The following is a 23055-nucleotide window of genomic DNA, read 5'->3' on the forward strand; positions in this document are numbered from 1 at the left end:
AGTAGAGTAGTAGAGAGTGAGTGGTAGAGAGTAGTAGAGAGTGAGTAGTAGAGAGTGAGTAGTAGAGTAGTAGAGAGTAGTAGAAAGTGAGTAGTAGAGAGTGAGTAGTAGAAAGTAGTAGCGAGTGAGTAGTAGAGAGTGAGTAGTTTAATTTAAAAGGAACACAATGAGGAGGTTCATTTTGCCATAGAAATTATGATTAGTGAGGAAAAAAGAAAAATTAGGGCACATTTTGAGTGACTTATCAAATCCTCTTCTATTTCATTAAAAAATTCTGACATGCAGACTGAAACATGCACTTTCAATACCAGCAGCAGACTTCCCTGGTGAGCAGTAGCTTTACTACAGTGATCTAATGAGCAACTAGAGTGCTACCATTCAGAATTTATGGAAAATGTGGGACACATCTGAATGCCTTCTTGATGGAATCAAAGTAAACAAGCATTGAAAATGCAATAGGTCTCGCCCTCGTTTAAGTTAAAGCAATTCTGTTTGTAATTAGGTGGCTTTTGAGCTTTTCTTGTATTAGAGTTTTTCAAACTTTCATGTACATACCATGCATATGTATGCATATATGTATATGTTTCCATGAATTTATATTTATATAGATATGCAGATTATATTTATATGTTTATATATTCACTGAAAAAATCATAGGTTTCACACACGTTATAGTTACGAATTAGCATTTAAAAAACCTTGCAAATTCACTTAAAAAACCATAGGTTTAACACATGTTATAGTTAGCTGGACATTTCACTCGTAAAAAACCAATGAAATTCCCCCGTTATAGTTAGTGCAGGCAACTATAACTCACGCGACCGCAATCCTCTGCTGATGACGTCAGATATTACATCACTGTATTTAGACACTTATTTACCCATGTCTTCTTCCATTAATCTTTAGCTATACATATATTACAAATATTTATTTTTCATAAAGACACATATGTCATCAGTGATGTAATATCTGACGTCATCAGCAGAGGATTGCGGTTGCGTGAGTTATAGTTGCCTGCACTAACTATAACGGGGGAATTTCATTGGTTTTTTACGAGTGAAATGTCCAGCTAACTATAACATGTGTGAAACCTATGGTTTTTTAAGTGAATATATATATATATATATTCACTTAAAAAACCATAGGTTTCACACAAGTTATAGTTAGCTATACATTTCACTCGTAAAAAACCAATTAAATTCCACGTTATAGTTAGATCAGGTAACTATAACTTGCGCGCCCACAATAAACTGCTGATGACGTCACATATTACATCACTTATGACATGGTCAGTGACATCACTCATGACATCAATGATGACATCTGAAATGACACATTGTGCATTGTGGTCGCGCAAGTTATAGTTACCTGATCTAACTATAACGTGGAATTTCATTGGTTTTTTACGAGTGAAATGTACAGCTAACTATAACTTGTGTGAAACCTATGGTTTTTTAAGTGAATTTGCAAGGTTTTTTAAATGCTAATTCCTAACTATAACGTGTGTGAAACCTATGGTTTTTTCAGTGAATTTGTACGGTTTTTGAAATGCTAAGTTATGTATTTATTTTTAATTTTTGCGCGCACGGTGCACTTCGCGCACCGTGCGCGCGCTGTGGGCGCTCGGTGCGCTTCGCGCACCGAGCGCCCACGTTGCGCATTTCGTACCGTGCGCGCCTTGCCATTTTTTATAAAATATCAATTGTTTTTTTCTCCCTTGGGGGTCCTTAGATTTATATATTAAATGTGATTGTTAATTCTTTTATTTTTTTAAATTTTTTTTTTACCGTACGCGTACGGTAAGCTTACCGTACGCGCACTCCGCGATTTTTTTTTTAAAATTATTAAATTTATTTTTCATACTTTTTGGTCCTTCGTGAACCCCCTGACGAACGCTAGGGGGTCTGCAACTCTCTTCGTTGCCCCCTTTTCATGTTATCAACCTTTGTTTTTCAGTGCGAGAGACAGAAAATGGCGGCCGATACTTTCTGATTTCGACCGATTCGAATGTTTACAGTCATGTAACCACCAATCAGAATTGAGCTCGCGCACGGCACCGTACGCGTACGGTAAGCTTACCGTAAGCGCACGGAGCGCGCTTACAGATATATATATATTGATTTAAATGCTATTTTCTCAGGACCTACTGAACAGATTTACACCAGACCTGCAAAAGACACATCCCTGACCTGAGGACTACCTCTCTGCCCAATTTCAAGTAATTCTGTTCAGCCGTTCGGGCTGTAGCTCGGACTAAAGGTCCTATGGGAAAATGCATGGGGAAAACGCGTTTTGGGACCCCCCTTTTTTCTAAGCCCCCGCTTGAAGAATCCCCCCGAGACTTTCAGGGTAGGAGCGGAGCGTAGCACCCCATTAGTTTTGAAAAATTCGCGAGGATTCGTCAACCGGCGCCAAAGTTATTCCAAATAGAATGTTGCGGATTTCCTATGGAAACACGGTCCTAACTATAACTATCTACTGGCGACCGCCAGTAAATAATATATATATATATATATGTCCTTTATTAATTTTTCAATTTGAGCCCAATGATGCTCTGTCTGTGGTACAGTGATGTGTGAAATAGGCAGGAACATGTCCAGGACTTTTTAACACACCTATATAAATTGATTAATAATTTTTAAGATTGGTGGAAACAAAGTGGGTTCAAACTCTTGGGGAAAAACAAGCCTAATAATAGCCACCAGTCTTCAATGCTCAATACAGTGCACAAAGTGATAAGATATAACATTTTGTTAAAACATTGACAACTACTCACTACAGATCCAAAGGTGGTCCAACACTTATCAAGAAAACCATGGATTGTGCATAGAATTTCACCAACAATCCATGATAGGATATGTCATGGGTATCTTAACCCTAAGGACAACACAATTAAGCCTCTTTGGTTACCGTCATTACCGTATGGCTTTTTCACATGTGGCAGATACAATATGTGTTATTATGCTCTAGACAAAACCACCTCATTCCAATATAACAAAAGCAAAACAAATAACATTGTAAATTTCAACAACTGTAATTTAAACTTTGTCTTCTATGTTATAGTATGTTACTGTTCCAAACTTTGTGTTGGCATCACCATCAGACAATTAAAAGAGCAACTACAGGAACACAGGGCAATCAAAAATGGTGATCTGAACGACCTTTTAGCAAAACACAGTCATTCTGTTCATTGACAAGTGCACACCTATATTTGCTTGAATGAACTCTCTCAACAACGGCTATTTATGTGCAAGATCCCTAAACGGCATGTATCATATAGATAAAGTTTGTCTTCTCGAAGCTCTCCTTCTAATGAGATGCACAGTAGATGCCTTCACATGTTACTGATTCTGCGCTTCTACTAATTGTATTACTAGAATACTCTGGTCTTTCCCTTTTGTTTGTCACAATGGTTCAATTTCTGTCCAACTATGAGTTTGATGAGATTAAGAAAGCTCACAATTATGATCTATGTACATGGAACATAAACAAACTTACTGTTGTGATACATGACAATGTTGCGTTCCTTAACTAAATGTGCACATTACTACATAAGCATTATTTGTTTCAGGGTGTATCCAAAAACCTAGCTCTTTCTTTTATGACTGAGATTACTCCCGTTATTCGCTTAATTTTACTCAATTTGGATTTTCTTTTCCCTCCTTCTGTGCTATTCATTTACTGTTTTTTTTTTGTTTCTGTCCCACCATGTGTAACTTTCTAATTCCAAATTTCATCTAAATTTTGCTAACATGTTTTATCTCCCTTCATACCTAGCATTGGTGGATGATCCTTTGTGCAACTTCCAATAGGGCAATAGGGCTACCTGTTTCACTCCAGTCTTTTGTTGCTGGGTGGAGGCTAGTTGTCCTTTCTGTATTTCTTTTTAACCTGCCTGCTGCATATATACTGGTTCTTTCCACATAAAATGGCGCACTCCTGAACCACAGGTATGATGTCACTTTTTTTTCATTACCATGATACTTTCCCTTTCTTTTTAGTCTAAATTTCTACATAGACAGGCCTTGTATTTTATTTTGCTCAGTTTGAACCATTGAGGTCATACTGCTTCCTTGTGTTTTGGGGTCAGTCTCACTGTGTTCACCCTAGATACACTACCGACTTGGGCATTCATCTTTTACTGGTATAGTTGCTGCCTATCAGTGGCGGCTGGCATGTACCAAGGAAGGGGAGGCAGGGGATCACAACAAAAAATTATGACATCCTCGTCCCTCCTCCGTCTTCTGTAAGCCCCAGAAGGAGGAAACTGCACTACCCAATCCTAGTGCCAGGATTGGATAGGGCGGCCTCTTTCGGCGCTCCTAAGAGCATTGAGCTTTCTCCAACCAAGCTGTCTAAGACAGCTGGGTTAGAGAACTTTAAAATGTGCATGTCTGGCTGTCCAGCCCAAGATGGCAGGCCAAAGAGACATGTGCATTTCAAAGTGCATAGCTCTCTGCTGCAGCCACTCGGCAGCACTGGTCCCGCCCTGTTGTGACACTTATTTCAGGACAGGTTGCTGAAAAAGAACACAGTAATAAATAAACTTTATGACCGTTTTATTTTTCAGCTCTGGGGCTTTTGTAGCGAAGCTCATCTACTCATGTGGCGGAGTTACCCTTTACCTCTACATGTATTTATCCACACTTCTCCTCCACATACATGGATAACAGCCCTGTAAGGACACAGTTACCTATGTTATTATTAATTAGGACCGACTCCATTTGCTATTATTTTTTTCTTTCTGTGGGTTAATGACCTCTTGCTCTTTAAAAACCTATCGTTTGAGCTGTTTTACTCTCCCATACACAATTGTTTGCACATTCTGACATTTTTGCTGACTTTTCAACATTCGAGCGATGTCAACACTCTCTTGTGCTTCCACTGGTTTTTCTGGCTTGAGTCCTGTGCCCTTTTTCTAGACATCATATACAAATTCCTTATCATGGCCTGACTCTATAATAGTAAACAACAAGGGAGACAATGAGGGCTTGATAAAGGTCCTCCGTACTTGCCCTGGGTAGAACTAGAAGACAAAAGAGGTACGGTGTTCCTGGGTGGCAAGTTGGCCAACTGGTGAGTACTCAGAGTGGTGGGGAGGTGGGAAATACCTCCTTTCGGAACTAGGACCCTCACACACCCAGCAAGCTAGGTGTCATGCTTCATCATATGGGTCTGCTCCTCGTCGAGCCGGCGCTGCAATGCTCGATGGGCACCCATAAAGGGGCTCTTTATCGGAGATCTTTTGTTCCTTGCCGTATAGGTGCCGTGGGTGTGAGGGGCCTGGTAAGATGTAGATGTGGTGTGTGGGTTAAAACAGGTAAGGGAATCCTCTATAATTATTTTTATTCTGGAGAGGTCACAACCTGATTAAAAAGTAAAAAGAAGAAGGAGGGCGACTATTTTGTTCTAATCTGACAAGAATTACGCTCTACCCCTTAGTGGTCAACATGTTTCTCGCCTATAAAATATCTCTAATAGATCAGTTGGCGATTCCTCAGGACCTAGTGACTAAATGAAAACTATCTACAGTGTTTGGTGTGGTTCTACATACCACTTCTTCTCTCGGTAGGATATTCCCCCGGAGAAAAGCAGCCAACCTCTTAAGGATTCAAGTGCGGCTTCATCAGACCGCAGCGGAGTATATGGACATTCAACGTAGTGTCGCTGCTCCCGCTCAGAGCAGTCCGGCTCACCTACCCGCTCCGCTGCATCAGGAAGGACTATAATAAACATCATCTATTTACTGAAACTACGGTCTTAGGGCTGGGGCGCTTTCCTTCATTCACCTTCCAACTTCTACTACCTACAACATACCATTCCGCTTGCAGACAAAATATTTAATTTGGCTTATTTGAAAGTATATTCCATGGTTTCAAATGTCTTTGCGACTTTGTTACTATTAAAAAATTCCGAACACAAAATACCTAAAATCAATAATATTTTTTTAATTTGTACTTTTTCTGGTTTCAACAGCAATAATTTGAGCACATATAAACAAAGGCTATAACAGGGTACTATATGAACAAATAACCATTTTTGTTTTAACTTTACTTGGTATTCAGTCTACCGCTTGTTCTCAGGGATTCAACCGATATTACTTGGTGATACCATTTGCATGCATTCGCTTGCCACATGTCTTCCTTATGTACACAGGCCTTCTGTCATCTTGGGCCCTGTTCACTCGTGGCTTCAGCTTTCTTTTATCACTTTGAAACTATGGATCATAACACAGAGGAGCACCTCCCTGCTCTTCTGTATACAAGCCACCCTCTCGGTTCTCACCTTTGTTTCCCAGTCCCGATTTGATGGGTTGCACACAATTATATTACATTTTTACTTTAGAAACTAATATGTAAAGTATGGTTTATATTTTCCTTAAATTTGTTATAATGCAACCTTCATAAAGTCTGACAGGACAAAACAGGTGTCGCTGCCCTGATGGTTTTATGTAATCAACTGTGCTTCCACAAGGACTACACAATTGTGACCACCTGCGATGCATAAAAAATAGATTGAAATTGATGTACTGAACAACATGACTAGCATAGACTTCTTGAATACTTTTGTAACATATATTCTATGTGTGCTCAAACCTTTTTCTCATGTTAACTTTAAAGTATTCTCAAATAGTACAGCAGCATGACTAATAATTCTTAAGTTTGGTGGGAACAAAGTGGGTTCAAACAAACCAAAACACATTGAGTTCCCTTTTTGTGTACATACAAGGTTTAATAAAACACTCTAAACATTCTTTGGTACACTCCCTCTTTAAGCAGCAGTTAGATGTGTCACATCCCTAGTCCTTTCGCGGCCTGATGTTAGGGCCAGCACTTCCACTCCAAAAGTTGTTCCAGCACCTGTGTCTGGCGCTAACTTATCTATGAGTCTTATCACTCAGGGTTGAGAACTGATACTTCACACAGGGGTTTAGCTACTCCTGCAGGTCATCAATTCTGTTATTTTTTTTGCCGATTTAACAGAGTAAATTGCCAGACACTTTTGCTGTTCCGGGTTTTGAACTATGTTGGCTCTACTCCTTGGCCCAAACACTATGATGTAGAAACTATCATGTTAGATTCTGAGTTCAAAGCAGTACTGAACACATATTGAAATACACAGTTTTTCCCTACAAATTGTAACAGCAGTTTTAAAAATGTGTAAAGTCTGCAAGCCCAAATTGTTCTTTAAATCCGGTGGAGTGTTGAAATATATGATGCTTATAGACATTAATGGGTGTTTTTGCTGAGAAAGGTTGATTATGTTGTTAACTGACTATATATATATATATAATGCTCAAAAACCTTCATCTGCCTAGATATCATGAACATGTATGCCTAGGTCTTCCTCGTCAAAGTCCTCAATATTATCAAAATAAGCACACCTCTCCCACACCGCTCTGATTTTGGTGCTGGGTCTTTGATTCTATTTTGAATAGCATAAGTAACGACAATTTACGCTATTATCCATCAGGTGTGAATCCTTAATGAAGACGACTCTCTCTGACGCTTTCTGTAATTCAAAAAAGGAAACAAGAAAATGTATTATTTAAGATGTAATACATAAATAAAACTAAATATTCATTTTGGGGCACCCCCCTTGTACATAGTTGGCTTCTCCTGCCAGAGATTTCCTAAAATCCAGTGATACATAACGTTCATTGAAGTTTGCCTATGGTGCCTGTAACCTAGCAACATGAATCAGCTCATGCAAAAATACCATATTGTCACACATAGTTGTGTTAAAATCCTTTATGAATCCTTCTACAGTGTCCATTTTACCAATGTCATTTTCGTTCCTTACAGACAACATCTCTGCCTTGATCACATTTAATAGTGGATATCAGAGACAGCATATCTCAAAGGCTTGTATTCAGTAATGGCTGACAGAATATTTCCAACAAGGAGTCAGTAAATTATGGACAGTAGATGTAGCACATCATAGTTGGAAGCAATGTGGAGTTTAAAATGTAGCTGACTCAGTTTCGGCAAGTGCAGAAAATATAAATCATGAACGTTTTGAGATTTTTGCAATGCTATTGGCAGTTTTGTTGGCAGCGTTTTCCTGCCTGCTTTTTAAAGAGGGGACCTTTAAAAAGAGGGAACGGATTCGGCCTGCAGGCAGGGGCAGTGAATGACTGCAGGGGGATATATTGGGGGGGGGGGGGGGGGTCCATGGGACTCTGTTTCCTCCCTATCATGAGGTAGTGCAGAAGGCACTAGGACCCTGCACACAAACCATGGGAGGGGTCAGCGACCGGACACCACTTTCGGTCAGGGAAGGGGATGGGGCAATCGTAGTACGCCAGGGAAGGAAGAGAACGTGCCTGCGAGCACGGACAAAAAAAAAGAAATAAACAAAGAAGAAACACTTACCTGCCTCTGTGTGTTCCAAGGGGGGGGGAAGGGTACATCGGGAATATGACACTCCCCTTACAGGGGTTGCACTGAGGGCGAGCACTAAATGTGGGACACATTTTTGTAGCGCACAGTCAGTGCGCCTCCTTATAGCCTCTTGCCTCTGTGTCCGCATCCATAATATTGCACAGGGGCAGAGCCTTTTTATTTTCCTCATTAGCATGAGGCTACGTCCCCCGAGGACCGTGCCAGCGCTCTGTGTGCACTGGAGCTATCTGCATTACAGAAGAGGGCACACAAATGTCTATCTTTTTAGGTCTCGTCTGGCATTAGCAGCGCGCATGCGTTGCTCTTGCCATGCGAGGGCCTTATGCGATCGATTCAGCCAAAGCTGAATGCACGCGTACAGATGGACAAAGATGGCTGCTCTCGCCATTCACAAAGCTAAACATGCACGCGTACAGACAAAAAATAGCACGTGCATGTGGACAGCCCGAAGCCATCTTTGTTTACTTTAATTAGCGTAGGGATGTGCACACGTGGCGGTGTGATTTCGCTTTCCCTCCCCCCTTTGTAACTTGATAGTCCTCTGATCTTTAACTGTGTCATGCGCGCTGCCATCGTATGCCGAGCTGGCGAGCTCCCCGATCCCTACGGGTCACAGTGCGCTTTCAGGATCTGGTCTTTAACTGTGTCACGCGTGCTGCCATCGTATGCCGAGCTGGCGAGCTCCCCGATCCCTACGGGTCACAGCGTGCTTTCAGGAGGCCAGTCTCCAGATTTATGGCTCTTTCTTGCCTGATAGCACTACTTGCTTCAACTTGACTGTGCATACGAGGACAACGATTGGCACTGCCAGTGCACACTTGGCGGGAGAGTGCACTTTTTTTGGGGTGCTGATGAGGGGCAATACTTCCAGCTGCAGCTCGTACATCCCTCTGTCCCATGGATGCAGGGTACAGCTCGTACACCCCTTTGTCCCATGGATGCAGGCTACAGCTTGAACACCCCTCTGGCCCATGAATACAGGCTGCAGCTTGTACACCCCTCTGTCCCATGGATACAGGCTACAGCTCGTACACCTCTCTGGCCCATGGATACGGGCTACAGCTCTCACACCCCTCTGTCCCATAGATACAGAGTACATCTCGTACACCCCTTTGTTCCATGGATGCAGAGTACAGCTCGTACACCCCTCTGTCCCATGGATGCAGGCTACAGCTCGCACACCCCTCTGGCCCATTGATAAAGGCTGTAGCTCGTACACCCCTCTGTCCCATGGATGCAGGCTACAGCTCTCTAGGCCCTCTGGCTGATCCTGTACAAAGGCTCAAGCAAAGTCAGTAATGCGCCCGCCCACCAGGCAACGTTTCCCTTCCTACTCACATTCTTCCCACCCCCCACCTAAGAGTTCCGCAGCTATTTACAGCAATAGGTAAATGTCTCAGGTAAATCCCAAAGAATAGGGAATTCCATGCAGAATTATGCCAAGTAATTCTTGGTCTGCAAAGTTATTCCCAATTCCATGGGGTATAACTCGTAATTGCGTACAGATTCCCGTCGGTACCGGAAATTCAGAACGCCTGGAACGTCTGCATATATTTCCTCTATACTTTGTCCTTTTCTACTAGTTGTGTTTCATCAGCTTTTAAGAGTAGCGTTCGGGCCACACCCCCCCCCCCCCCCCTCCCCGCCTTCTCTAGTCTCCTTCTAGGCCACTTTTTCCATTTTGCTTGGACATTTGATCCTCGTCTTTTGGTTGTCTCTTTCTCTTATTAATTATACTATAATTAGGCTTTCCTGTTTTCAGTTTCTATTTTTGCTAAATTCTAATGGGGTTTTTTCAGTGTTTTCAAGGGATTTCAATACTTTGAAAAATCAGTGGTTATCAGTGGTTACACATTCACGCGCCATTAAAGACAACAGAAACAGTGTTATTCTGGTGTTTATGGAACATTTTGCTTTTATTGTTGCTTGCTTTCTGCACTGATACTGCATGGTATATAGACAGTGCACATACAGTGTAAATGAGGTCCAAATACATTTTAACAAATAAAACTTATTGTAGTACACATACAATACTTCTTCAGTGAGTCTTTGGTCATGCACGCTCGATCTTTCCTTCCCACGAAAACTTTTATCTGTGAAAAGGCCCTCTCAACATTGGCACTTAAGACAAGCAACGCCAAAATAGCCTGTATACAATTTGCTAACTCTGGCCACTGACATAGCTATCCATGCTAATACTGGCGCACCTGAAGATTGTGATTCTCTGCGTCAGGTTCTTCAACATATGCGTTGAACTGGGCGCATATGCCCTCAGAGTTATTGAAGCAGTCAAAAATGAGGCAGCACTTTTGAAACTCCAGAGAAAATCTCCCTTTACGGAAGGGATCTATAACTTGTGCAGAGTACCACAGTGAGGCTTCATTTACTTCAAATGCCATGGTTGGTGAAGGGCTATTTCTCATACATTGTAAAATAAAAGTTCCTGAATTGGTCCTCAACATTTCTTTGCTTACCAAGTGGCAAGCACTATAATATGGAATATGTTGCAGTGCCAAAGTCACTAAAAGTGTCGCCCAGCCTACTCTCAAGGAGATGTTTCACATCTACACCAATTATGCCGAACACTTGGTAGACAAGGATGTTTTCAGACTCTAGTTTTTTTTATGATGTCTATTACATCAGTCATGCTTTCCTGTAAAAATCTAAGAATGCAGTAGAGTGTACTTTTTTCAAATCACTATCAATATGTGACCAAAGATCCTCACATTTCGTGCCTTTTGGCATCATCACTCAGCAAAAGTTCTGTAAACGGTTGCCACATGGATAATATAGCATTCATGACCTCTAAGACTGAGAACCATCAGAAAAAGTGACAAAATTGGGATGACTCTTTCTTTGATGTCACACAAAGCACACAATGTGGGTTTTAGTTTCCGTGCATAACAAAACAGTGCACCAAAAAAGTCAATAGCATTCTTCATTAACTCTGAAGATTGTAAAGATGCTTTCAGCATACCATCTAACAAGTGGCAAGGATCTCTTACAGGGAAGCACTGCAGCTCAGGCATCGATTTTGAGTGTCAAACCAAACTTTTTCATATACGTAGCTGAATCACTGCAAATACAAACAAAATCACTCCAATCTTTGTTGAACTTGGTAAGAACTTTTTGCAGCAACATTCCAAATGACACTGTGTTCCATGTTTTCCAAAAGTGTTCCATGTTTTCCAAAAGTCTGGTGTCATATTTTTACCAGTATCCCAGATGCTTTGCGACTGCACTCTTTTCACATATACCTGTCACTATACCGTGCATTGAATGTTAAAGCCTGGAATGTTTGGCAATTCACCTACTATTAATACTGACTCACTAGAAAAGGGGGCTGATGTATCAAGAGTTTTTACCAATTCTCTATGGGTAAATGTAATGTTACATATTGGGAAAGATTCTTATGAAACCTACATTTTTCCTATCAGTGAAAGACTCAAACGTAGCCAAAAAATCAAATATGATTTTGATATTTCCTGATTCTCTACAGTTTATAAAATAAATAAACAACACCTAATATATGCTTCTAACCCCTGTATCTTTAGACCAAAGACCACAAAACTGAAAAAAGGAAGAAGAAACAATATTTTAGTGACATCCCTAAACAACAAAACACAAGCAGAATAATGTTAGCCCTTACCATTACCGTATATAACAAAGTTACATTGTATCGGCTCCTTCAGGAAGAAATAAAAATGACTCTTTCACTCTCCTTTTCCTTTCTTTGAATGGCATTTAGTTTGTAGTTGTGCAGGTTTTTTTTCAGTCTTTATATGTTTACACTGGTGAGGGCTATTTTCCTTCCGGTAGGGTTTTATCAGTTATTATAGGTTTAAACCTAAAACCGGACAGCCTAACTATAATATAATACTTGGATTTGTATAGCGCCGCTAATAACACGTGAGGGTCTGTAGGCGCTGTCTGTAGGCACGGGGAAGTAATTTGCCCAGAATCACAGGATGGTGAGCCCACGACGAGACTTGAACCTGGATGTCTCAAGTCCGCAGCACTGGCCGTTAAGCCACACCCTCCCCCTTCTTAAAGTTGCATTTGGACCACTTCTTTGTCATTGACTCGACTCTGGAACACGTCTAGGGCCGAACTGGTAATTTAAACCAGCCTTGTCAAAAAATATAAACTCAGCCCCCATGTGCACCAAGTGAGTAACCCCCAGCACATTGCTCAGTAGGATTTTATGTAGGATCATTTTGAAAAAGTGAAACCAAAAGGTGCATGTTAACTGCTCAATTTTTCAATTATATTTGCCAGTTTTACTGACTGCTCCGAAAGGGATTCAAATAAAGATTCCAGTACATTCGTGTTTACCACAGTACCTCGAAGCGCTATTTCTACGAAGCATCTAATTATGCATGCCATGTGCCTGGCGAGAAAAAGGGCCTGATTGTTGGTACCGTTATGAGAGGTTTTCTTTTAATGCTTCCATTCAAAAGTCTTTGAAGCTCATCTAACAAGCATTGAAAATGCAATAGGTCTCGCCTTTCATTAAGTTAAAACCATTTGCTTTGCTATACAATACCATTAGCAAAGCAAATGGCTTGAACTTAATAAAAGGCGAGACATTGCATTTTCAATGCTTGTTCTATATTGCTGCAGTGCTCCTGGGTTGCAGAAAATAGGCACACTGTCATCCTGCTTATGGTGTTTCTCCTTTTCACTTTCACTGTAAATTCTATCATGTAAGGTTCAGTGGTTGTTTCTCTCCCACTTGTCTCTCTTCAGAGGAAAAAATCCTGGTGGCTGTATGGAAAGTGGAGCCTTGTGGGCCAGCACCATCTGCTTAAAGCAGATACAGGTCCTGTATAGTGTGCATTTGTAAACTCTAGGAATGCAAGGAAGTATGAACTGTGGTTTTCGTGGGCACAGGCAAATCTTGGTTGGGATGACAGCTATTCATCCTGCTGCATTAGCAGAGCACCTACATATGTGAACTCTCACCTCAGGCAGAAGAAAGGTTACCTTAAGCCACGCAATCTGGGGATTTGGAGAGCATGTAGAAACAGGTAGATATCTACTTACAGGTGACATATTGCAGACTTGTGCTCCTTTCAGCAGAGATGTATATAGAGAAATAATTGCTAATTTTACCCATACATTTGAACCATCTCAGTGCTGTCATACATTATACCACTACTAAAGTTCTGAGCACACCCAAGGCCAAGTAGGTCAGTGTCTCCAAGGGTCTGACATTTCATCGAGGATCAGGTAGGGATAATTGGCTTTGTTCCCTGACCAAAACTTTCCAAAAGGGAAAGGGGTTGTGGGTAGTCTCTTGACACATGGGTCCTGCATGTAAGGGTTTCATGGTCAAAAGGAGAACAAACAATACCTTAGTTTTCGATTGGCTAAAAGCCTGAGGACACTTGAGACCGGGGGATCCTGAACACACCTGGTCTCTGGGAAATCAGAGACCATGAGGTAGGCTTCGTAGACCTCAGACGGCCCCCACCAGAGAACAGGCTGAAGTGGAAAGGGCCAAAGTGGAGGCAGACATTCACCAACAAAACTCTTTTGTGCAGCTGAATAGGTGTTCAACCCTGACAGTGGACGCTAGGGACTCTGATAAGGGGAGCTCTGGTCAAGAGGAGAGTTTTGGAGAGCCTGCCCCACTAAAGGTTACCCCGATGACTGCTGATGACATCATTTGAAGGGGTAAGCAGGTAGAGGAGTATGCAGGTGTGTGGTTACAGGGTGGGAGCGATGGCCCCCAGGGAGGGGGTTCTGATATGGCTAACCAATTGTGCTGTGGTCCAAGACCCGTCCCACCTCAAATTGGCAATGTACATTTTGTTCACATTACGTAGGTTTGATGTGAGGGGTCGACAGACAACTTGAGCAATAGGTGGCAAGCAGTTCATAGCCTGCAGCGCAAGGTTTGGTAGGGGGGAGTTGGGGGGTCCACAGGTCTTTATACACTGGCACAGAAACACCGCTCAAGAAACATACACTAACATGGGGACAGACCTGAAGCCGCCGTCTGGAGATCACCACTCCACAGGCCGATTGACTCTCAAGCTGTTATCCTGGAACGTCAACTGCCTGGGCAGCTAACTCAAAAGAGGACTGGCGTCTAACTATCTGTTTAGGCATGACCCTGATGTTATATACAGGAGACCCATAGGGTAGGGAATACCTGTAGGTTCCTAGTGAGATAGAGATACTGAGTACTGGCCTATGCAGGGTTCTCAGTGGGATTGAGAGGGATGTAGATATTAGCACGTACATTCCTACCGCCCCACATCATTAGCACCTAGGTGGACATTCAAAGATGCTTCGCGGCAGTTAGCAGCCAGTGGAATAGAATCAACATAACAGTGGCCTTGTGGTACTTCCACCCCCAGACTTGCAGGCAATTGGACAGGAGAGGTTGGCGAGTTAGACCTTAGAGGTGCTGGATGGGGTCCTACAAGTGGGGTGTGGGGGATCTTAACCTAACCCTTCATGGTGACTTGGACACAGTGATGAGGTTCAGCAGACAACCCAAACCAGTCATACACCTGTGCACCTTCCTTGAGGAGACAGGCTCAGTAGATATATGGAGGGAAGCTCATCCTGCTCTGTGCTAACACACCTTTGTTTCCAATTTAATGTGCTCCCTGTCCAGACTGGACTATATGCTTGTCCCCAACTCCAGCATGGTGTGTACAGCGATACACATTACCTCACTAGAGGCATATAGGATCACTCTCCCATTACGACAGTTATACATACGGTAATCCCTGTCAAGACAAAGGGGAGGGTGGAGACCAGGCCGGGTTCTAGAGGGTGGACCGGGTGGGCCAGGCCCACCCAAACAGGAGCCTGGTCCACCCAAACATGAGCCTTGGCCCTCGTAGTGAATCTGCCACTGATATACAACAACAATAAAATCAGATAACTGGTGATTTATGATCCTGCTGCAGAACAACCGTTTGTCTGTTGGTAGCTTTTAAATGCTGATAAACTGAATTTTATGGGAATAGCTCAGTGGCTTACTGCCTTTGTCACAGATATCCTTGTGTTACTTGCAGTTCAGAAGTTACTATCCTAACATAGAATAGTGACCTCTGAACTGTCATCAAAGAGCTGCATACAAACTTCACTTTTTTGTGTTGTGATATAGTTGGAACTTCTCCAGTCTTTCATTACTCTAATGTTGCTAAAAAGAGTTTGTTTGGGAGTCATACATTTTTTATCAGTAAAGCCAACCCCCAACCACTGGAGTACTCTTTAAATCCTGAGTTTGTGCTTCTCCAGACTAAACCCTCGTAAAATATATTGCCAACTAGGATGGATGACATGTGATTTCTACACCTTGTAATCCTCATTGGCTAATGTGACATTCCCTGTAGACTGATTTATTGTCTCTGTATAACGTGTGCTGTTATGTAAAGTACTGTGACACCCTACACTCATATGAGTAGCGCTATACAGCAAATGAAATGGATATGAGAGAGGGGCAATGGAGAGATGAGGGGCACTGGTGGAGGGTGGCAGTGAGGGAGTCAGAGGAGGAGGTCACGGGGTGAGGGGAACTACAGAGAGATGAGGGGCACTAGTGGAGGGTGACAGTGAGGAAAGCCGAGGAGGAGGTCACGGAGTGGGGGTGCAGCTACGCAGAGATGAGGGGCACTAGTTGAGGGTGGCAGTGTGGGAAGCCGAGGAGGAGGTCAGGAGGTGGGGGGAACTACCGAGAGATGAGGGGTACTAGTGGAGGGTGGCAGTGAGGGAATCTGAGGAGGAGATCACAGGGTGGGGGGTACTACAGAGATATATGGGGCACTAGTCGAGGATGGCAGTGAGGGAAGTCGAGGAGGAGGTCATGGGGTAGGGGGGAACTACAGAGAGATGAGGGGCACTAATGGAGGGTGGCAGTGAGGGAATCCAACGAGGAGGTCATGGGGTGGGGGGAACTACAGAGAGATGAGGGGCACTAGTGGAGGGTGGCAGTGAGGGAAGTCAAGGAGGATGTCATGGGGCAGGGGAAAACTACAGAGAGATGAGGGCACTAGAGGAGGGTGTCAGTGAGGGAATCCGAGAAGGAGGTCATGGGGTGGGGCTACTACAGAGAGATGAGGGGCACTGGTGGAGGGTGACAGTGAGGGAATCTGAGGAGGAGGTCATGGGGTGGGGGGAACTATGGAAAGATGAGGTGCGCTGGTGGAGGGTGGCAGTGAGGGAATCTGATGGGCAGGTTTTGGATTGGGGGGGACTACAGAGAGATGAGGGGCACTAGTGGAGGGTGGTAGTGAGGGAAACCGATGAGGGGGTCATTGGGTGGGGGGGACTACATAGAGATGAGGGGCACTGGGGGAAGGTGGCAGTGAGGGATTCCGAGGAGGAGGTCATGGGGTGGGGGGAAATACAGAGAGATGAGGGGCACTAGTGAAGGGTGGTAGTTAGGGAGTCTAAGGAGGAGGCCATGAGGGGGAGGGGCTACGGAGAGATGAAGGGCAGTGTTGGAGGGTGGTAGTTAAGTTATCTACAGAGAAAGAGGTCATTGGTGGGGTGCCAAAAAGAACTTCCACACCAGCACTAAAGCCGGCCCTGTCATGGCCTTTCTGTTTTTGTTTATTTAATTAACAGTCAGGTGATTAGGACAACTGTGGAGCATACTTTAAAGTGTGTGCTAATTACATTCACTGCTATATTCAATGTTTTAAGTTTGAAGGTGATTTTACTATTGTTTTCTACTGGGAATAATGAAAGTGGAACTGAATGGTGGCTGATATTGGGCTGGGGCCCAAGGTCAGCTGTGAGATAAGGTGCAATGGAGAGGGGTGGTAGAAAAGTGAATAATCAAGCCTGTAAGGGAGCGCGCTGCAGAATCAGGGGTCAGGTGGAGGTAGTAATGAAGAGGGTTTCTCCCTTGAAGGCTCGCACAGAGGGAGCCCGGGTAGTGTCACTTGCCTGATACTCCCGCCTTAGAAACCTCCTCTTCCCATCAAAGGGACATTACATGAAAAAAAACACTTTTTGAGAGTGATAACGTTTAGAAAGAGACTTGGAAAAGAGTGCGTTTTACTGGGCCTTGTAAGACCAAGGAGAGATAAAGGAGGGCCCAGAGAAGGCCTGGCTAAATATATAGGCGATAAATCGGGCCAGCAGTGGCCCACCCGAATGCACCCTTAGCCCACCCAAATAAAAATTCCTGAAGCTGGGCCTAGTGGAGACTCGACCCCTAGGACCTGACAGACTAGAACACACAGGAACCTGTACTTCCAGGACAATGCTGGGTCAGTTAGCTCAGACTCCATCCTATGGGAAGTGTACAATTCCATCATGTGAGGCCACCTGATTGCCTATATAGCAGAGAAATGTGAGGAAAGGGATAAAGACCTGAGGGAATTAAAGGACCAAATGCATCATTTGGAGGTCCTCAGGGAAGACTATATGACCGGAGCCACTCATGAGGTGAAAGATGCCTTCCGAAGCAAGCAGGCTCACCTATAAGAAGTGGGCAATAAGGCTGGGAAACCCCCGGCCTGGCTAGCCAGGTGGAAGGAAGAGCAAAGGTGGGGGTCACAGGGTGCGGGGGCCGGATGAGACTCTGGTGTCGACGGTGGAGGGCATAGCCCAGGCATTTGCCGGCCACCTGTATAGTCTCTATCAATCACAGACAGCGTGGGATGGCAGTGCCTCACATGGCTTTGTACTTGATTTATTAGTTCCCCAACTGGGAGATGAGGCGAGGCTTACATTAGAGGCAGAGTTCGCGGAAATGAAGATCTCCAAGGCAATAACCCAGATCCACAACCGGAGGGGGCCGAGCCCCAAAGGGCTCCCAGTTGAATACTATAAATGTGTGAAATTCAAAATCACTGGGCCACTTAAGTCAGCAATGGAGATGGCCAGGGAAGTGGAATTTTGCCCAGAGTTTGGAGGCAAGCCATAATAGTGTTCTTCACTAAGGGAGGAAAACCAAGAGAGGACTGTGCCTAATATAGGCCGATCTCCCTGCTGAATGTTGAAACTAAGATCTAGGCCAAAATACTAGCTAACCGGCTGATAAGGGTGGTATACTCACTAATTGCAGCCAACCAATCTGTATTTATGCCATACAGAGTGACTCAACACAACCTGAAGTGACTGTTCATTTGCCTGATGCCCCTAAACTGTGTGTAGGAACCTGACCCTAGATGCCACGAAGGCCTTTGACTCCGTGGAGACGGCATACCTCTGGGAGGTCCTGCACAAAATGGGTTTTCAGCCCGTCCTTCCTGATGTAGATACAGCTACTGTTTAAGGAGTCGTAGGCATGTGTCAGGGTCAACAGTTTGACTTTGAATGAATTCCACCTTGGCAGAGGCACCCGGCAGGGCTGCTTTCTTTCCCCTTGCTCTTTGAGGTGGCAATCAAGCTGCTGGCTCGATGGAGCCAAACAGATGCCCTATTACGGGGGCTGCAGTCTGACCCAAACTGGGAGGATGTGATCTCGCTCTACACTGATGACCTGCCTCTTTGTTTGGCGGACCCCAAGCACTCGATCGGTTGGGGCCTGCAGATCATGGAAGTGTTCAGGACCCATGTGGGACTCTGCATATACTGGACCAAGTCGGTGATTTACTCCCTGACGTTGTGGGTACCGGGATGGGAGTGGGACTGTCCTCTGCAATGGGTACCCAAAGGGTTTCGGTCCTGGAGATCTAAGTGACAATGGACTGCGATAGGTTCTACACCAATAATCTGGGGAGAGTCCTGGAAAACTATAAAAATGATGTCAGCACTAGAGGTGGCTGCTCCTAACGATGACTGGGAGAGCAGCCCTTTGCAAGATGAGCCACCAGCCTAAATTCCTGTATGTTCTGCAGAACACTACATTTGAGGTCCCCGATCAGTTCTTTAGGGAAGTGGACGTAGTGACGAGGGACCTTCTGTGTGATGCGGGACCCCCAGGATATCACTTGCTGCCCGGACTAGGAAACCCCATGATTGGGTAATCTTCCCCAAATCTAAAATTATACATTTGGCCATCTCAGCTATTGGTGGCTAAGGACTGGGTGTATGCAAGCCAATGGGACCCCCACTCTGATGGCAGATAGGAAGGCAATGACCCATAGGGATATCTTCAAAACCTCTTTGGGGGTGACCTAGAGGGTGGATTGACTTTCTCAATGGCGACGGTGGTGCAACAATGGAAAATGCGACAATGGCCGTAGGGTGGTTGGAAACTAACACTGGAGACACCACTCTGGGATGTGGACGTTTTGAAAGATTTGTGATGCATAGAGGGGTACAAGAAGTGGGACCAGCTGGGTATCTCAACAAAACGGGACATTTAGAAAGATAAAGAAGTGATGCGGTTCCTGGACCTCCAGACGTAATATGACTTAGCAGTTAGCCAGATCTTCAGTTACATGCAAATGAGGCATACACGGAGCATATCAGCAATCTTGGAGACATGGGGGAGGAAACACCGTTAGAAAGGAGAGTATTGGGGCCCCCCTGCACAAACATGCAGTGTCCCAGATCTAGGCCAAGCTACCTAACATTAGTTTACCCCCCCTTATGGCACTCAGAGACAGCTGGGAGCGGGAACTGGGGAGACTTGAGGATGATGCCTGGGCAGAAGCTTACGATTACCTTAGGGAAGTGGCTATTAGGGAAGGCTTTAGGGTGGTACAGCTAATGATTTTCCACAGGTCATACTATAATAGAAACAAGCTTTTGGCAATGGGGAAGACAGATAATGAAAGGTCTCAGAGGCTGCAGACACAGGGGAACTGTATGCATACTTTATGGGACTGCCTGCGCCTACACAAATACTGGGACACGGTCAGCAAAACAATATTAAGATCGATGGGCTTCTCCCAGGACCATGCTCCAGCCTTGGTAATGCTGGATATCTGGGGCAAAGAATTGTTTGACAAATATACATGACTATTTCATGACTTGGCCCTGATAGTTGCAAAACGGGACACAATCCGCAGTTCAATCAATCAATCAGGGGTTTATAAAACACGCTACTCACCCGTAAGGGTCTCAAGGCGCTGGGGGGGGGGGGGTGCAGCTCCGGATTAGTCGAAAAGCCAGGTCTTGAGGCTCCTCCTGAAGGTGTGCAGAGTGGGGGAGCATCGGAGGTTGACTGGGAGCTCGTTCCAGGTCTTTACTGTGACGTAGGAGAAGGCTCTTCCACCAGCTCTGGTTATGTGGATGCGTGGGGTCTCTGCCAGTGTGAGGTTGGCGGAGCGGAGGTTCCTTTTGGGTATATGGAGGGAGACTCTTTCGTTGAGGTATTTGGGTCCGATGTTGTGGAGGGCTTTGTAGGTGTGGGTGAGTAGCTTGAAGTTTACCTTCTTCTCGAAGGGGAGCCAGTGGAGGTCTCGTAGGTGCGGGGTCATGCGTTCGTGTTGTGGGGTTCCGAGGACAAGTCTGGCTGCGGTGTTCTTGATGGCTTGAAGCTTGTGTAGCAGGGTTTTGTTGATTCCGGCGTAGAGGGCGTTGCCGCAGTCCGGTCTGCTAGTTACGAGTGAGTGGGAGACGGAGGGAGGGAGAGTAAATTATGCTGAGGGCACTGTGTGGATGTGTGGCAGAATGACAGGATCACCAGTCTATTTATTGTCACTCTGAACCCCTATGTGTAAAACCTCCCTTTTTATTCTCAGTTACCCTGTTAGAAATTGGGTTGTTGGTTGACTGGGTTGTGAGCCTTGGTCAAGCAACAGCCACAATCTCTTGCAGGCTGAACCACAAAAAGTCACAAAATGGACCTCCGCTTAACCCTGGATAGCTTGGCACAAAAAGCAGTCAGGCAACTTAGAAGCAACGTGTAAAGTTTTTATGCAGCACACAAACAGTAATAAAGTGAAAATACAACACAAAAGAAATCCCAAACCAACCTAGAAAAATAGATACAATTTGAATAAATCATTTGACATCAAAACATTGAAGGTCCAATCAGCAGAAGCAGAGTTATGATTTTTTTAAAGTTTTCAGTAAAAGCTAGAGCCTAAAAGATCAAAGTCCCAACAGCGCACCAGACCGGGCCAAAAGTTGAAAAATGTGGACGACCGTGATAGCGTGCAGTTTGGATACAAAAAGTGCATTGGGACAGGTAAGTGGTTATCTGAGAAAAAGTGTCTGAGAAGGTAAAGTTCGGCTTGGCAAGCTTGCAGGAGGTGTCCAAAAAGGCAGCGTCATCGCTGGATGGCCTTGGTTCAAAGCTGCGATGAAGATTTTTATGTTCAAACTTAGTTGCCGAATTGGAAGTTGAAAATCTCTAGCGGGACGAGGCAGAGGGCTGTTGCCGAAGACAGTTCCATGAAGTCAGCTACCCTTCGGCGAAGGTCCGCTGTAAAGGATTTTCTGCTGCGGAGAAGAATGTAGCAGGAGAAGCCGCAAAGTCAATCCGACAGGCAATGCAGCTCAGGCGAATAGGCGAGCAGGTTGGTCCTGGTCTCCCCCTGGTTCTCCGAGCACTTTTTAAGCAAACATTTCCTAAGTCCTCAGTTTTGGAATAGGCTATCTGGGCACCTTCAACACCAATTCCAAGGGGTCCAGGACTGGAGGGGCACTACTTGGAGGGTCAGGGCTCACTTGGGCTGGGTCCAGGTGCTGGTTCAAGATGAAGGAAGCTTTTTGTGTCTCCTGTGGGTCTGAACTGGAGGCCAGCAAGCTAGCCCTTGTGAGTCACTCTGGAGGTCCTGGAACAGTTGAAGATCCAGTCCTTGTACCCAGGCGGAAGGTGGCAGAGCAGCAATGCAACAGGGCAGCAAACCAGCAGGGCAGTAGTTCTTCAGAGCAGCTATCCAGCAGAGTGGCAGCTCTTCCAGCAGTAGAGCAGTCCTTCTTCCAGGCAGTGTATCCACAGGAACAGATGTGTACTGAATAGTGAGTCTAAAGGTCCTATTTTTACATCCTGGTGTCCTTCTCCAGGAAGGTGGGAGGAGTTTCTGGGAAGGATCTATGAAGTGCATGTCATTTCTTGACTCCCTTTCCCTGGCTCCAAACTGGCTTAAGTGACAATGAAAGGTCATTATGCACTTTATTTGATGGAAGAGCACACCCTATTCAGTTGCAAGAGAGACTGTGCTAAGCTCCCACCCATTCTGCCAGTAGATGGCCCATTCATGCACACCTAATCCCTCTATTGTATGACTGTCTGGGAGGAATTCACAAAGTCTAACTGTCAGCTAAATCTTGTTGAGTGAACCAAGGCAGGCTGCAGGCACAAAGGCCTAACGTGTCATGATTTACCTTTTGTCTCTGTGGAACGCTGTGTTCCTCAGTCCTGACCGCCTTTGCGAGGAGAATGGTGCGTTTCGGACTAAAATTCCCATGAGTCCGGGGGTTGCTTCCGGTTCGTTCCGAAGTATACTGGGAGGATGTTCGGCAGGAATCCCCAAAAATCTGCAACGTGGAAGTCTTGAGGCAGATTATTTCTACCTGCTGGTCGTTGTTTCCGGAGCTGTGAGCTGTTTCCAGTTACCCGCGAGTTTCCTGTGCTTGGAAGGGTAACATATTGTTAAGTGTGCGTGTGGCTTCACGCTTGATTCTGTTCTAGAACTGCCTATTTCAAGAAAGCCCTGTCCTGTTTGCATTTGCCTCTTGCCTCTCCTGTTCATGAATAGTCCTGGGGCTTTTTTCTTTGAGCTACGTGGTTATTGACTTCTCTGTCATCCACGGAGAAGTTGCAGTCTCTTGT

The 23055-nt window shown here is 44.7% G+C and overlaps 1 protein-coding gene across 1 annotated transcript in view; it reads right to left on the reverse strand.

Moving 5' to 3' along the window:
• Positions 1-5930: 5930 nt before the first annotated feature.
• Positions 5931-23055, reverse strand: part of LOC146822668 (neurexin-4-like) — a 143846-nt gene continuing 126721 nt past the window's right edge. The window contains exon 7 of the mRNA XM_085606580.1: positions 5931-7512. Within this exon, the coding sequence (XP_085462706.1) occupies positions 7484-7512 (29 nt within the window). The 3' untranslated portion in view covers positions 5931-7483. The remainder of the gene's footprint in view (positions 7513-23055) is intronic.

The sequence above is a fragment of the Triturus cristatus genome, chromosome 5_2 (genome assembly GCF_964204655.1).
Source record: "Triturus cristatus chromosome 5_2, aTriCri1.1, whole genome shotgun sequence".
In the NCBI taxonomy this organism is placed as follows: domain Eukaryota; kingdom Metazoa; phylum Chordata; class Amphibia; order Caudata; family Salamandridae; genus Triturus; species Triturus cristatus.